Genomic DNA, 16694 nt, shown 5'->3' on the forward strand with positions numbered 1-16694 from the left:
TTTTTTTTTTTTTTTTCCTCTAGACCAACCTATGATGACATACCACTCCCGCTCACTCCAGAGGCTGCTGGAAATACTTGCCTATCTCCAGAAGATACAGAGAAAAATAATAGAAGCAGACAGGAAGCTTCCAGCGAGGACYGGGAGTCCATCTGTGAAAGGAGATCTTCTGCTCGATGCCTGTCTCACAAAGGCACAAAGGAAACTTCTGTAATACAAGCACTTATTCAGAAACTAGAAAAAGAACAGGAACATACTACAGGAATATCTCAGCAGTCTATGGGCATTTGTAGCAGTGAAAAAGGGCATACCCTGAGAGATACTCCAATTGCAAATCAGAGCCATGAAGGCCAGTTTACAGCTGTGAGCCCAGTACCTCAACATTTTTCTGTCAGTCCTTTAATTCATAGTTCTTCTGTTAATCCTAAAGTAGTAAAAAATGTAGAGAACTTGGTGGCATCAAATATGATTCCACATAGTGGATGTGATAAAAAAAGAATGAAGGTGTGCAGTAAGGATGTGTTATTGAACCCATCCTTGAATCCTGCTCTGGCGCTGGTTCACCCAAAAAGCCCTTCAGTTTCACAGCAAAAACCTCTATGTCAGAATCTTATGTGCAGTCCCAGCAATTCTTTATGTATTACCTCAGGTCAAGCTCTATTAAAACACGATGGTTTACAAACTCAGGGTGAAACTTTGGTGTCTGACTTCCATCTCAGGGATACTGTGGGTATCAACAGCTGCCCAGATCTTGGGATGTCCCCACAGCTAGCAAGATGCAAAAAAATGAAGACAAACAGAGAAGATGAAAGTTCAGTGGATGAAACTATTGAAGATGTTATTCTGAAGTATTGCCATGGAACAACTTTTAAAGAACTACCTTTCAAAGAAGAGAATCCCTGTTTAACTTTTTCTTTGCTTCTGGACCATACTCATTTAGARGGCTCTGAAGTGAGTTTTAACTGTGATGCACCTGTTCAGTCAGGAGCAGACTTACCTAAGGCAGCTATAAAAAGTATAGAATTSCTGAAAGAGGTCCAAATAAATTTGCAAGATAAAGACTATGGAGCACAGCTCTCTTCTGTTTTAAAAAGTGAGTCAATGGAGCAAATAGAAGCAGCGAAACAGGATGTAATAGTTCATACGGAAGAACCAGTTCTTCCAGCTCTGCCTCATGTGCCTCCTTCTTTCGTGGGAAAGACTTGGTCTCAAATAATGTATGAAGATGATATAAAAATTGAAGAACTTGTGCGTGATTTCAGGGAAGGTCGTTTTCGCTGCTATTTTGACAGTGAATCCTCAGCCAAATGTGCAGGGAAGGGAATGAAGAAAAAGCGGAAAGATGAAAAAAAGAAGGATACTGTTGAGGGTAATAGAACAGAAAGTGCGCCAGTTAAAGCGCTGCCGGAATTCAATGATGCTTTAAGTGGTGGCTCTGATTTTGGTAACCCATCTTTAGCCTCAGATACACTATGCAATCCACAAATTCTTAAAATGCCTAGGAAAAGGACATGGCGCCTGGCTTCAAGATGCCAGGTGGTTAAAGTCAGCCGTGGCACCCAAACAAGTCTAGTGAACTACCCTGTAGCAAAAAGAAAAATGACTAGAAGAGAACTTGATCCAGCTGATCAAAAAGTAAACACTGTGTGGCCAGAGAATGAAAACACTCCGAACATGAAAACTAGGCTATGTGCCCTTAAACTTCCTGAGTCCTATAGCAAGATTATGAGCCCTGTACAGCCCAAAACGGTGGTCTATGTGCTTTCATGTCCAGAGATTAAACAATGTAAAGGTAAACCTACAGATGTTCCCAAAATGAGGAGAAATCGCTGCTCCACAGATAGCAAGGACTCTATAAGGTATAAATATAAACAGTGTTCTTTCAAGTATTATGACCCACTGACAAATCGAATTCTGAAAACGCCTCCTAAGAGTACAGGTGGAGAAAAGACCAAAAAGCCCTCCCATGTTCGACAGCTTTTCAGGAGTCTCAGCTTTGATGCAAACACGAAGAAGAGAGAGGGTATGCCGTCAAAGTCCTTTAATTGGTCAGACTTCAATAGTTCACCTTCAGTGTCTTTCCTGCCAGGCCCAAGTAAAGGGAATGGTAGAGCCTCAAGTCAAAAGACAGATGGATCTTCTGTTTCCACAGAAAGATCAGATTATCTGGTATCTGATCACTCTGAGAACTCTTTCAAACACCTGGCCATTTCACCTTTGAACTCTCATCAGTCTCAGGTGGAAGCAGATGGTAGACTAACTCCATTTAAGTGTAGAGCTGCCAAATCCTCTTTGACCTCCATCAGGAGTGAGCAATTGGGAAGAGAGAATCCAAAGGCAAGATGGAGGATAAAAGAAGGCCCTAATAAAGAACCAAATTTTTCCAAAAAGGCTGCAGGACCTATGTCTGTCAGATGTACTGTGAGGAGGAGAGGAAACCGAGTAACCTCAGGCAAACAAACTTCTGTAACTAAAAAACAGCAAAAAGAGGGGATAAGAAGGAAACTCCCTCCTTGTGCCCAGAAGTCTTCTGCGTTCTCCCTTTGTAGGCACCAGACAAAGAAGACTACAGTGGGAAAGCACCGTAAGAAAGAAAAGCCTGATGCTAAAAAGTTGAAGGTAAGGAAGAAACCGAAGAGGACCTTTCTGAACTCAACAGTCATCACAGGGATTCCAGAAAAGCAGCAGAAAGTCGCACTGGGATCCTTTCCGAAGAAGCCAGAGCAAACTTCTTCCAAAATAAGGAGGTGGGAGGTAAGTGGAGATAGGGGTCACCCTAGCACTGTGAATCGACCTTCTAGAAGAACCTCTGCTGTACCATTACTTCGAAACTGTCTTGTCCTACCAGGTGAGAGCTAGCCACCAAAACAGTGACTCTTTTATATAGCCAGCACCTGGAAACAGATTGAGAAAGAGGAAAGTGGGGGGGAAAAGTGGTCATAGAAAAGCAGCTGAAGTGCTAGAGCTGCAGAAAGTGCAAGCCAGTCTAATGTGAAACAAGTATAACTGTAAACTAAGCGCTTGTCCTTGTAATATGGGCACATTATGTATTGCACTGTTCTACTGTGTAAAGCTGCAGAAGTTGTGTATTTGCATTAAAAGCACTTAGAACGCTATTTACAAGACTTCACCTATACATCTGAAAAATTACAGGCTTAAATGGTGTCATATTGTTTTTTTTATGATATTACCAGTGCATAATATTGCACTATAATAGGGTAAATTAAGAGCTGTATTAATTAGTTGTGCCTATTCTCATTTTTTCATCTACTTCTAAATGACTCAGTTTTACTGGAAATTAAATGAAGATATACCAGTCTGGGGTGAATTAGATGTATATATTTTGTGTTTGTGTATATGCACACCTAATTCAACACATAACATACTTCTTATGGAGTGGCACTGAAATTAATGCAGTATGATACAATTCAGATCAGTTCAGCGCTTTCAAAAATACGTAATTGTACRTGTATTTATATAGACTTCTTTTTCTTTTTCTGAAACCTTGTCCAAATCAGCTATTTTGGACAAAAAAAGTCACTGTGGGCTTTCATCAAGCAATAATGGACCATGCTGGTAAAGAAATATGTCTATCCAGGACAGTGTTCAAATGGTGGTGGCTATAATGAAATCTCAAATTCAAAAAGAAATATAGGCTTATTTTTTTTTATAGGTTATTGATTCAGTTTACCTACAAATCCCACATCTCTTAGTGGGGGGGGGGGGGAGGAAGGAAGAGGTATGATATGAACAAATAGCAGTGATTTGTTCTAGAATTTCAACCTTAAGTTTGAGTTCCTGAGCTTTTTTGGATTTTAATTGGATGCATTGTCTAAATTTTTGTGTACTGTTGTTGAAAATTTCTTTCTTTTTTTAAAAGGTTGGTAAAATACTTAAAATGAAACACAAAGCAAAATCCACCTAAACTTATTAAAGCTTCCATATTTAAATATCTGTTTAAGACATTTAGATGAAATAATAATAAAAACATCCATACAAATTCATGTTTGGCCATTGATGGTCAAACTACTATGATGATACCTATGGTACAAAAGACCATAGTTTTTATTTAAGAGATGTAACAGTGACAGCCTATTCTATTAAGGTGTGCTTAAGAGATATAAGCACTAGTCTTGCAGATGCTTCTGTGCTTTAAACTCAATATAAGATTAACTATTCATTTGTATTGAGTTAAGCATATAGTTAAATATCAGAATCGGGGCTTTCATTTGTAAATCTACAATTGGGAGTATTACATACATCTATCCTGTTTTAAAGGTCTTTTTGGATTATATACATACGTGATAAATCTTTCAGAATGTAAGAATAATGTATAAAAGACAAGACCCAAGACTGTTCCATTGCAAAAAAAAAAAAAAAAAAAAAAAAAAAAAAAAAAAAAAAAAAAAAAAAAAAAAAAAAAAAAAAAAAAAAAAAAAAAAAAATCCAGAATCCAGTGAACTTCCCCATGAACACTAGTTTGAACTGAGATAATAGTGGACTTTAAAATGTTGTTTTAGAGATAATATCTGAAGTAAATATAAAAGCTGTCATCATAAAACATTCATAATTTAAAAAATGTTTTGGGTAAATTCTTGATGCATGTGCATATTTCCCATGATAAATAAGATGTGCACATAGTTAAGCCATCTGGAAACAATTCTTTTGCAAATCAAATTTAGCCTGACAGCTTTTTTTTAATAATTTCAAAATAAAAGTTGATTTCCAGGATGTATTTTCCATACAATTGTCAGTTGACGCAATCCTATGACTCTATCATAAGTCACTGGAAAACAAAGGGTTATAATGAATTCTTATCCTGTTAACTAACTGTGCCTATATAATTTAATATTTTGTCTAATATAAAATTGATTTTTTTAAAAGCAAAATTTTGAAGGAATGTTTTTTATAGGAAGGCTAGTTTTTAGATTAAAGTTTTAAAGCAARAAGATTTTTTTTAAGATAAASTTTATGTTTTAAAGCAAAGCTTTAAATTAACTATATAGATAAGTCCCATTCTAACATATTTTTGTGATATGAAAAAGTTTTCCTATCTTCCCATGTTTCCTAACTTTTCCCAGCTCATTTTCCACAGTATTGTACAGATGAAGAGTATGGATAGTTTTGTTTGTGAATAAGAATTGATGCACATTCTACTTTAGAAACACTAGTGAGTATTTGTTTACAGTCAAAAATACTGTTCTTCATACTTGTTTATTGCAAGTTTGTGTTCCTCCAGCACACAACTTTTCCTTGAAACCATATATTTTGAGGACTATATAATGACTAATTTTTTAGCATGTAATATCTTTTTTCCTTTTGTAAATAATAGGCCCCTCCATCTGTGTGGGTTTTTTTAAAGAAAAAATGTATTATATTTGAATAAGAGTATAAGTACCTATATATTTTCCTTAAAGTATGAAATCTAACAACTTTTTTTATTTTTAAAGAATAAAATTTGGGGTACAAGTCTGGAAGCACTTCTGTGCTTAACAGTGTCAAAATAAGATTTGCTGTATTTTCAGATTTTATTATATGCCTCACTTCTGACTGTTAAAAACCTCTTGTGCATGCTTAATAAAGATGAAAGAGAGACTGTGATAATAGAAGTAAATTTAGAAACTGACTTGGAAAGAGAACTGATGAAGATATGTGCAAAAAAAAAAAAAGAGGTTACAGAGACACAAAAAAATCATGTGTGAGAAGGAAGAAAGCTTTCTGTGGTCTTGAAATTAATCACACACTTCCTTATTAAGTAAATGGTCTGGATTCTGCTACCATTATTAAACAGCACATTATCTCATTAGCAGCATGGCTGAAAATTCAAAATGAGTAATGATTGTGGAATCTATACCAATAGAAAGCTTGAGAACTGAAAGGGTTTCTTACTGAAGTTCATAGGAGGGAGTTTTCTTGACAGCAGTGAACAAAGATGTTTGCCAGGGTTTCAATATGTCTTAAAGCAGAGAAAGATAACTGGATTAAAGAGGATCAAAGTCATGTTTTTAGGCTCTAGTTAGACACAGAATATTTAGTAGTAGTTTAGACARGTGTTCCCAACCATGTCTTATTTTACATATATGTAGTTCTGACCATCCTAAGTTTATACTTACGTTTTTTATATATTTCAAAATTTAAAAGTCTCTTTCATCACAAAGTACTCATTCAATCACTTAAAACAATCTCATATTAAGCAGCTTTTTTATTTACTTGTATTGTATACCTTAAGTGTGAACCAGACGCTTCCTTTGTCAGGTGCTGAGCAAACTCAGAATGACATTTCCCCAAAAGTTTACGTCTTATGCTTGCACCTAGCAGTTCTTCAGTTCTTTTTCTAATGGGCTTTTTTGCTTTATAGTTTGTTCTTGCAATTTTGCATCTGATGTTCTTTCGATTGTGGTATCAAAGTGCTCCTCTTTGGGATGCGGATTCAGCAAGGTATTTAATTGTATTTATAAAGTTTCATGCTGAATTCATGCCCAAATGAGAATACATGTCATTGTGATTTTTGTGTTCTAACATGTGGTAATGTATTTTGAAATATTACCTGCTACTGTAATTTTTTACCGTCTTTGTTTCCACTGTCTTTAGTCATTTAACATAATACAAGTTTGTAATAACACAGAGATATTACAAGCTTGTCCAATGCTACTGCTAGATGTTCTTCCATTGTATCCTCAGCTCATTAAATTTCAGGCTTATTGTTTACATGTTTTTTCAGTCATGCATTTGAATTTTTTTGTTCAGTGAGGATATAAATTATAGTATAGGATATTCCATTGGGAAATAAATTGGTGATAAGAAATAGAAGCGGATGGTGTCCTGATCCGAAGTGCGAAGGAGAGACTGGTACATGTGCTCCTGTGCTTGGGAATCTACTTACAGCACTGAGCAATGCTAAAAGGGAGTGGGATGATGATTCATAATTTCTCTTAGCTATCTTCCTTTCTCTTTCCCCTAGGGTAAATCTGCCTGAGAATGGAGCAATCTAAATTCATACTTGTTCTGGAAATAGAACGATGTTTGAACTGTTGATGTTTTTGGAGCAGATAAGAAAAGTAAAATGTACCYCTCATTGTAATGCAATTTAAATCCCAGAATCTTTTCATTAATGATTGATTTGCTATGAATTGCAGTATTCTAGACAATATTTTTCAGAAAATGTGTAGTGGTATAGATCTGAGCATGCCCAGAAGCAAAGGTTTTGTTCCTTGTTTGCTTGTAATGTTTTTCAGATAAAAATTTATTCATTCCTCCAACAGAACAAATCTTTTATTAAAATAAAGACTGAACTTGCATGTTTGTAGTTTCTTTATTCTTGAAGTGTAATTTAACTGAAACTAATTGCTATCATTTGTTGTGGAGAGAGCACTATAGAATGCCTGCAATAAGCTATGTCTTTGAAGAAGGTCAGTCCTAGTTTTAACGGATTTTCACAACTGAGCGATATCTTGATCCAGTGGAGTCTTCTATTGATTTCAGTGAAGCCAAGATCCATCCCATCCTGTGCCAAATGAAGCAGTGGCATCTTAAGATAACATTGCAGAAGCATTTGATGTGTTTTAAATATTTTTAATTGCATACTAGTAGCAAGAAATAAACAAACCAGCACCATATGGCAAGCCAGATCCCTGCAGAACTTATAAACTTTTTTTTTTTAAGAGTGTGCACTTAAATGCAGTCTGCAGCTGCATTTGGAAGTGTGAAAATATTAAGTAGTTTTCTACTTTATGCAGAATGGCTTGGCTTTGCTACAGTTGGGTAGAYCGAATCAGTCTCCTTCATGATAATCTTACAATGTGTGCAGAATTGTCTTCAAACCTGTATGTGCAAAAATACATTTAAGATGTTTTCTGGTAAACAATAGAATCCCTTGTGTAGAGTACTTTGTGCAGTCATTTGCTGTTGTAACAGGGCCTGTTTAAACCAGCATGATCTTTTGCAGGAGTGATGATCAATACATGGCTGAAAGGTGTATTCTTGCTAAGGCCTCAATATGTCACAATTTCAGGACATGCTTTGCAAGTTYGAACTCATACCTAAAGGTAGGTATGTATTATGTAGTTGTTGAGTCAGGTCGTATAGTGACTCACTATTGTGCTGTCAAATGCACTGAAGACAAAAGATATAGTTCAATGATCTAAAACCAGAGTTATAAACACAGTACTATAACCAAATTCTARATCTAGTGGTTGTATTTTTTGTGTAAAATGTAAGCAATTCATGATATGGTTTAGGGTGTCAGGAACAATGGAGGTCCAGTCCAAGTTGGAGTATTTTAAGAGTTGTGATGAAATTTATTACTGGCCTTCAGTGCTATTTTGGTTCATTGGAATCATTAGGGGTTTGATGCACAGAAGTTCTGCAGTTCTRTAGCCCTGGATGTCATAATTTTTTGGATTTTAGCCCTGGATTTTTTTGAAGTGATTTTGATGAAACGCATATGAAGATAACTCATTATTGTAAAATATGTGATACAGTAGTGTTAGTAATTCAAAACCTAGGCTTTCCTCAATCTTGGTCAATTTTTCTTCCTTAAGAAAAACTGAAAAAATTCTTCCCCAATATTAGTGTTCTTAAATACATTTTTTTAAAAATCTCTCCCATCCTCAAATAGAAATGTACCTTAGTATATTAAGCTGATTAACTTTTCCTGATTGCTGTGTCAACATTGCCACTGGTGCAGCTGAAAGTGTTTGTTATAGCATACCTGGTTATTTATGTTGTACAAATCGGTTGCAGAACCCAAACATGCCCTTGCTAGCTCAACCAAAGAGCTTGAATGTTGTTTGATAGCTTGGAGGTAGCACTGTAAGAATTAAGTGAAGGGAGTAGGCTTACTCCTTAATATACAGGTTGCATCCTGTGTGGGTGTGATGCACATACATAGCTGGCTTCTTACTACACTGAAATGTTTAGATGAAGAGAGAGGCAGAAATGCAGAGTGAGATTTAGATGTAGCAGAGGCAGGAGCCAGACCAATTAATTTATTCATTTTGTATATTTACCTTTGCCTTATCAGAACTTTTGCAAACGTGTCAAAATCCATCTTCCTGTGGTAAGTCAATTTGGATTCAGTCAGTCTTCCTTTCAGTTTGTTACTTTTATTTCCTTAATACTTTGATAGAGTGATATCTCTATACTTTTGTTCTTTTTGATCCTTTCAGCTACTGTTAAGAGGAAACAAATGAATATTATAAAGGTTATGTACCTATATCTTTTTGAAGGTTGAAGATAAAAGTTATAAAGCAGTATGGGACCATCAGCAGATTTCTCCAGATAAGGAAAGCAGCTTTATTAAAATTCTGACCTAATGATGACTAATCAATCAGTTGCCCAAATTGTGATGGAGATACTTGGGGGAGGGGGAGGATCCTCCTTTTTGATGGGATTAGACTCAATCTGCATGTAATTACAAATAAGCATATTGAATTCTCTGTAACAGATATTTTATGGCTTTATATTCCCAAATGTGTCTAATACTTCCATTTTCCAGTCTGTTCTAGAAAGTTGTCACTTCCTGAATTATTGGCAACATATTGTACTTCTGATTGAATCTGAGGTCAGGATAATGTTGCAGTCAAAGTCAGCATTTTTTTTTCACCTACCACAATTAGTTAATATTCATATAGCATTTTTATGGATGTGAGGAACTCTTTAAGTGTTCAATATTGTCAAGAACTGTCTTCAATATTCTTCCTTCTTTTTTTAGCATTTGTTCAATAGGTTTTATGAAATGCATTAGTAGAAAGCACCTTTTTTAAAGTTTAGAAGAAAACACACTAAGTTCTAGTATGCGTTTTACTTTCTATTTCCAAGTTTAAATAGCCTTTTCTAACAAAAACTGTTCACTTTTTCCCCCCCTGTACTTAGCAAACTTTATTTCTTCTTCACAATCCTTCATTTTTTTTTTTTTTTTGTATGGTCTGTCTTGCCTGTATTTGTAAGGAAATTGTTTGGTTTCCCATTATCAATAATTAGATAAAATAGTTTGTGATGAGAAGGGCTAGGGGAACAAGGGTTAAAACAGCATTCTTTCAGTGACTTTTTCTGCCATTGCTTTCTCTGAAGCAGGCTGCTAATGCTGTGCAAAAACCCAGGCTGCATTATGTTGGATTTTCGTACTGTATGACTTTGTCTCCTTCATTAAACATCAGTCATGTCTAATCTGTAAAACAGGGATGTAGATGAAAATGTTGTAGAGTAGCTAAGCCAATAATACCAGACAGATTAGCTTAGGACAGATTTTTTTTTTTTCCATTGCACTCTCTTCTAAATATGCTACAAGCAAAAATTTGATAAATTTATATCAAAGAACTCAAATTACAAACGTTCTTGGTGTGTGAGTCATTTGTCTTGCTTCTTCTGTACTTAGGGTTATCTTTCGGATGGCATTTTATTCTCATTTCCTTTTTTGTTTGAGTACTGTGGCATGTCCGTATCATTAGTAAAGAATGATAGTATAGTATTTAGGTCTTTTTGTAAGTGTACTAATTTCTTTGAAGTTTATAAGGAAAAGAATTAACATTTGCAAAAGGCTTTGCTGACCTGTGAATCTGAGTTCCATTGTACCTAATCCTTAATAAATTTGTGAATTACATCTGGGATGTGGGGATGTGTTTCCAAGTCATTCAGATTCCTCTGGAAATTTTGTCCATTTTTTTTCTTCAGTAGTGTTTTAAAGACAAACATTGAGGTCTCATCAGTGCCTCAAATGATGGTCAAAATGCTCAAGCTGTAAGAGGAATTGAAAGGACAAAGCAGTGAAATTTGGCACAAGTTTAGACTCTTGTTTTTAAYTTGTAGTTTAATGTTTCGAACACTTGAAGAGGACGATAACTTATATCATAGTCTCAGGTATGTGCTTTTAAGGAAGGTTCACAATTTTATTTCAAAGTGATGAATTCTGGTGGCATTTATATGCTAAATGTGCATACCTTTGTAGGCGAACTTTTTTAAAACAGCTGAGGCAGCTGATGGAAATGGAGGTCACAAAGCATCTCAGGTGTCTGAAGAGCATATTGTAAGCAGTGTGTGGGAGGAAACGTGTCTTTTTCAACTTTTTGTTATTATGTCACTTAATGCATCTAGAATTTCTGTTTTGTGATCACARAACATGCTTCTGCGTACACTGAAAATTAGTGCTAGAACTGATACTAAGTAAAGGGGATGGGGACCAATCGTTCTTGATGCAAGAGACTTGGATATAGCATAAAAGGTCTTTATACCGTTCATTGTGTGCTAGCAAGGCTTTATCCAGTCATATTGTGCATGCGTTGGGCTTATTCGTCAGCTAGAAATTTTTGTCAAAAGATGGAGCCGAAGCAAGTTGTCATGTTGAAGYAACTAAGATTTTGGAAAGTTTTGTAACGCAGAGCTTAATTTTGCAGTTTGAATAATACATCAGTTTAATAAATTACAGAACTGCTAAATCTGTTCCCTTCAACAGAGGACAATAGGGCACAAATCCAGTAAATTACAGCCCACCTCTCTAAGAGATTACTAGCAAGCTTCCATCAGTTCAAGGGGACCTATTTATAAGCTTAAACTAAAAGCTTTAAGTTGTTCTACTGATTTAGAGCCAGAATGCTCCATCTGTAGTAGTATACTCATCCTTGGTGTTGATCTGAGTTCATGAGTGTCGATGCAAAAACCTCCAGTGGTGTAAATGGACTCTGGACTGAGCCCTGAACAGGATGTGTTATACTGTGGAGTATTTGTTCTGCTATTCATACTCAGAATATTTGTGCCTGTTTACTTGATTTAAATATATGAATTATTTTACTAGGCAGTTACAACTATAGAAAGGAATAATTTTTACTTGAATTTACCTGTCTTGTCCAAAATGCCCAAGAAGATCAGTTACATTAGAGTTTCTCATCTGCTGGTTGCAGTTAGAAATCTGTTTAGCTCACTTTTGTTCAGCAGCTTACATGTTGGATAGCATAAAATCAAAAATCATTTGTTATTGCTCTGCTTTAAGCTAAAATGCTAATTTTTACTGCATTCTTAACTGATGTTTTGATTGCATGTATCACAACATAGGTGACTGCATAAATAGYTTGCCAGTGTATTTCTTCCAGCTGCAGAGCTGCCTCAGGCAAGCTATCTATAGCTTTGTTTTTGTGAGTGGTATGTCAAAACTATCTATTTTAAAATCAAATTAGAAAATRCCTTAGTACTGTAATTCCAGGCTTCACTTTCACTTTCAGCTATCCAAAAGCTCAGTATTTCATATTCATAGATTTAGTTATAAAACTTAACTTTTCTGAAGAAAAAAATACATGAAAGCTTGTTCAATTATAAATATTTTGGAGCATAGATATAAGCATTAAAAAAAATACTTTGAGGCTGAAATGTGAAGGATGTAGGGATGCACTAACTAGATAAGGAATAAGTAATACTTGTTTTCTTCATTCTCTGAAGGACTTTCAGCTGGTTATCTTGAAAATATTTCTTTATGACAAGCTAGTATTATGCATATTTTAAATGTGGAAAAAGCGAGGTATAAGCTATTTAAGAGCAAAATATTAAAAAAATGCTCATTAATTTTGGCTGTCTTCAGTTTCAAGTCAAGAGACTCACTGACTAACTTTTAGAGGTTTGAATGGCCCAGATGCTGGTTCAAATCTTTGCTGGGCATTTTTGAAGATCGGGCTCTAAGTGACATGAAATAAGTGCGTAAAGAGGCATTGAAAATTAATGGAGATCCTTGAAAATTTGGGGATAAGCAAGATTCCAGAATCCACAAGAGAAACTCTCCAGTTCTTTCCTTAACTGAGGTAAATAGACTGGACTACAGGGGCCTAACTTTTCTAATGACAAGGGCCTTGGTAAAGAGACTGAAGTTTACATCTTAATTACATGAGCCAAACTACATTTACCTCCTATGGATTAATAATTTAATCTATAAGCAGCCCTCCTTTTTTTCAGTGGAACTGTTCTCAGAATATGAAAGCCTTCAGCATAAGGAATGAGTAGCTTATAGTTGCCCATAGGTAGGTAACCTGAGGCATGTATGCAAATGATTTTGGAAGTGTTTTCTGTACTAAGTAATAGTCCTCTTTCTAAGATTAATCTTCTATAACTAAGCACTTTCTTTAAATATAAATGGCTCTGTACCACTTTTAGAACACTCAGATTACTTTGTTAAATTATTAACCAGTTTTTATCATCAGTAGGGGAGTTTTTATAGAAATGAGAACAGGATCTTACTCACTGGTTATTTTTAAAATGTGCCAGTGTGAAGGCTTGTACTCGTGACAAGGCTCACGAAGTGTAACAGAACTGTTGTGGTTTGGATTTTTAATTACAGAAATCAGAGATAGGAAAAGCTCTTTTGAGGCACAAAGCTCCATCCAGGTTTGGTCCTCGCAACGTGTTACATTCTGCTTCTGAAGTCAGTGGATGCTGAGGCTGCTCAGCAGCTCCTGTTAAGTTTTTAATCATATCATGGAATCCAGCTAGTAGACCATTAATAYTGAAGCAAGGGGAAGGCTGATATTTAAGATGGCTTAATTTGGCAGTAAGCATTTTCTGTCTTGACATAAGACTTGGCAGTAGGCTGTACATAATCTTCTCATCTGCCTCTTCTGTTATTTGCATTAGGGGCTGCAGGTACAGAAGCAGTGAGGTCCTGTTTTGATAAGGACCTGATGGAAGGAAGGACAGACTGCTGCACTGTCAGACAGTACGACTGGTGGGTTGCTTTTAAATATAGTGCAATTAAATATAGTGCAAGAATATATCAAGATCTACTAGAAAATTGAATTACCTTTCTGCAGACTACAGTTTACCTGTGTGACTGAAAGGTTGGACAAAGGAAAAAAAGGGGGAAAAGAAAACACTGAAGGGTGGTGTAACAAATAAGAATTGAAACAACATGGGGGTGTCTCTTCCTCTTAGGCCCTAGAGAATTATTTTCTCTAACTAAATTTCAAAACCTCTTTTTTAATCTTGCAAACCAGGTTCTTCCTATTTAGTTGTTTAAATGTTTTTTTTTTTTTTTTTTTTTTTTTTTTTTTTTTTTTTTTAAAGTAAATATGGCTTTCATGAAGGTGACTTGTGAAATTGCTGTACTTCCATTATATGGCCATTTTTTCCCTACTAGTCTCTATGCCCAAAGTTAAAAGCTAAGATTCAGAAATGTCATTCTTGCGCTGTGGTGTATTTCTACTTCTCCAATTTGCACTACACAAATGTTTTATTTTTGTTGAAAAATTACTAAATCTCAAAGTTGTATGTGGATACATCCATCTGGCAGTTTACACAGCAAAATGCTCTTCTAACATTAGAAAGGCATGTTCACTGGATGGCTGGCAAGAGGCCTCATCATTTCCTCCCAGTACAAGGAATGCTTACCACAGTGTACCTTGACCTGAGAGAGCCTTCTAAATATTCAGCCACCATTCATATTGGGGCAGAAATGTCTGCTGGTGRAGGTAATAAGATTCTCATGTAAATTCCTTGAAGGCAACTTTACTGCAAAAGTGGAAAAAAAGTAAGGTACTGCTGCTATCTCCAAGAGTCAGTTGGAAGAGTAACAGGGCTTGCTGTCAGCCTAATTCAAATCCCTCCAGGGGTTTGTGCTGGCTGGAGGTTGGTTTTAGCAGGATAAGTGGGAGTGAAAATATCTGGAGGTTTGAGTAAAGAAAGACACATTTTTTTTTTCCCCCTCGTTTGTGGGACGGGACTGGAATAACCCAAGTGTTGCAAGTGGATTAAGACTTAGCTGAAGCAAGATGGATGCTAGACTTCGCACGTGAGTGATTTCAAGCACTATTTTTTTTCCTGAATAGCTGACATTTGGAAAGACAGTTTATTACATTCCTTTTTTTCAGATAGTCATCAAAAGGAATTTAGTGTTTACATTGTATGTAGTGATAATAAATTCTGGGGTTTCTAAATGAAATTACAAGTGCTTTAGGAAGTATTGGGAGGGGCCATCATCTACAGGAGGGTATTTCCCACAGAACAGAACCTTCTGTGTAAATCTAAGCTCTAAATTTATTTTTGGTCTTACAAAGCTCTTAGAAAATTGTTGCATTATAAGTCATAATTATATCCTTTCAGAAACAAGTATCCTCACAGGATTTCCCAGTGCCTTTGCCTGACCAAGAAGTTTCCTCCAAAGAGGAACTTGGAAACAGTGGTGAGGAAGGAGGAGCTCAGTGCCTAATGCATGCGCCTACTTCTGAGTGTGTAGTCGTGAGTTATTTGGGTTCTTAGAAAGGGGACAGCCAGCTGGGGCCTCTTTGTCATGTTTCAAGCAAAGACCATCAGGCCCAAACACAACATGTTTTAGGTGTGATGCTCAGCCCCTTTTCCTTGCTGACAGCTCTACTTTTTTTTGCCATGCCTCAGTCTGACATTTAGGAATCCCAGTGAGAAGTGAATAGTGACAGGCTTTCTTTGCACTTCGTTGAGTCCTTCCACACAGAAAATGCTCTGGAAGTACGCTTGTCCTGACACTTCCCAAAGAACCTGAATGCTCTTACGCAATTGCTACCATATCCTAGTCTTCCCTCCCACCTTCTGCCAAACAGCATAGTGGTGAATATGAAAGAATGAGGGTGATCTGGCTGTAACAGGCCTTCTGGTATCAGGGTCACTGCCRAGTCTGACTGGTAGGAGGACATCTCTCTCTAGTGCCCAAGTCTTCTGGCAAAACCTGTGTGGGTCGTGGTCTGCACAGGAGGACAGTGTTCCTCAACAGAGGAGTATGGCTCGTGAGATAATCTTAAGGTTGTGCTCTCTTGCTAGAACCTTTGACTTGCTCCAGAAAGGGGATCCTTGTCCAGGCTACTTTGCCAGAAGTCCAGCACCTACCTCCATGAGGTCAAGTTTCTTTTGGCTCAGGTGACACCAGCACAGTCCAAATGAGGCTTCCCCTGGACATGGTCTGGCCCTGTGTTCCCACCAAGCTGTGCATGCTCCTGGAGCCTTAACTGGGGCAACTTTTGCTGAACAAGGCTCTTTGGCCATCCCAGAACCTGTCCCTGGCAGATGAATGACATGGGACAACCCAGCCTTTGGAAAGGCAGTAGAATTGGGTGCTCTTCCAAGCTTCTCTGTGGGAATGAGCCAGGTTGGGGGAATCCCTCTGCCCACGTTGCCATTACCTGGGCAATACTGACTCTTTCAGGCTGGTAAGTAGTATCTCTGTCATGTAGCACATGCGTAAGGCCTCATGATATTTTAAAAGTGGGCACTTTGTAGCATATGGTTTGCAACAGCAATGATAAGAGGTTAGCTAGGTAAGCATTTGGCACCTTCCATCACAGTACTATCTTTTTCAGTGTGTGTTCTCTGGCTAGACCGTATCCCAGAAAGGAAGCTTTCTTTTTCCTGATAGTTGCATCTGAATTTTAGACTTTCCTTTGAAAGTCATCATCCCTTGTCTCCAAGAAAGTGAATATTAAAATTAAAATTCAATTTCATTCATGACTATGATAAATTTTTTCATTGTCTTGAATATAAAATGTGTACTATCACTCTCGTGCCACTCTATACTAATCATCTTTTCTTTATGAAGAATAATAATCAAGTTGTGAAAGTAACTTGAATATTATTTTTCTATACGTGGACTAAGGCTATGCTGTAACCTTGTATATATTTTTATATATATGTGTGTGTGTATACATGTTTTATAATCCTGTGGCTGAAAAATCTTATCTTTTTTTTTTGTTACTGAG

General features: G+C 36.5%; 1 protein-coding gene across 6 annotated transcripts in view; it reads left to right on the top strand.

Moving 5' to 3' along the window:
* The window catches only part of ZDBF2 (zinc finger DBF-type containing 2), an 18394-nt gene extending 11098 nt beyond the window's left edge, over positions 1–7296 (top strand). For 4 of the 6 annotated variants that reach the window (XM_085299361.1, XM_085299362.1, XM_085299363.1 and 1 more), the window contains one exon: positions 24–3728. In XM_085299361.1, coding sequence (XP_085155487.1) covers positions 24–2859 — 2836 coding nt within the window. In that variant the 3' untranslated portion in view covers positions 2860–3728. Of the gene's footprint in view, positions 1–23; positions 3729–5095; positions 5171–6961 lie in introns of those variants that run through there. The other 2 variants (XM_085299364.1, XM_085299365.1) reach the window with 2 other exon arrangements.
* Positions 7297–16694: the final 9398 nt, after the last annotated feature.

This window comes from Rhea americana, unplaced genomic scaffold (assembly GCF_003343005.1).
Source record: "Rhea americana isolate MKP2758 unplaced genomic scaffold, rheAme1 scaffold_15, whole genome shotgun sequence".
Classification (NCBI taxonomy): Eukaryota; Metazoa; Chordata; class Aves; order Rheiformes; family Rheidae; genus Rhea; species Rhea americana.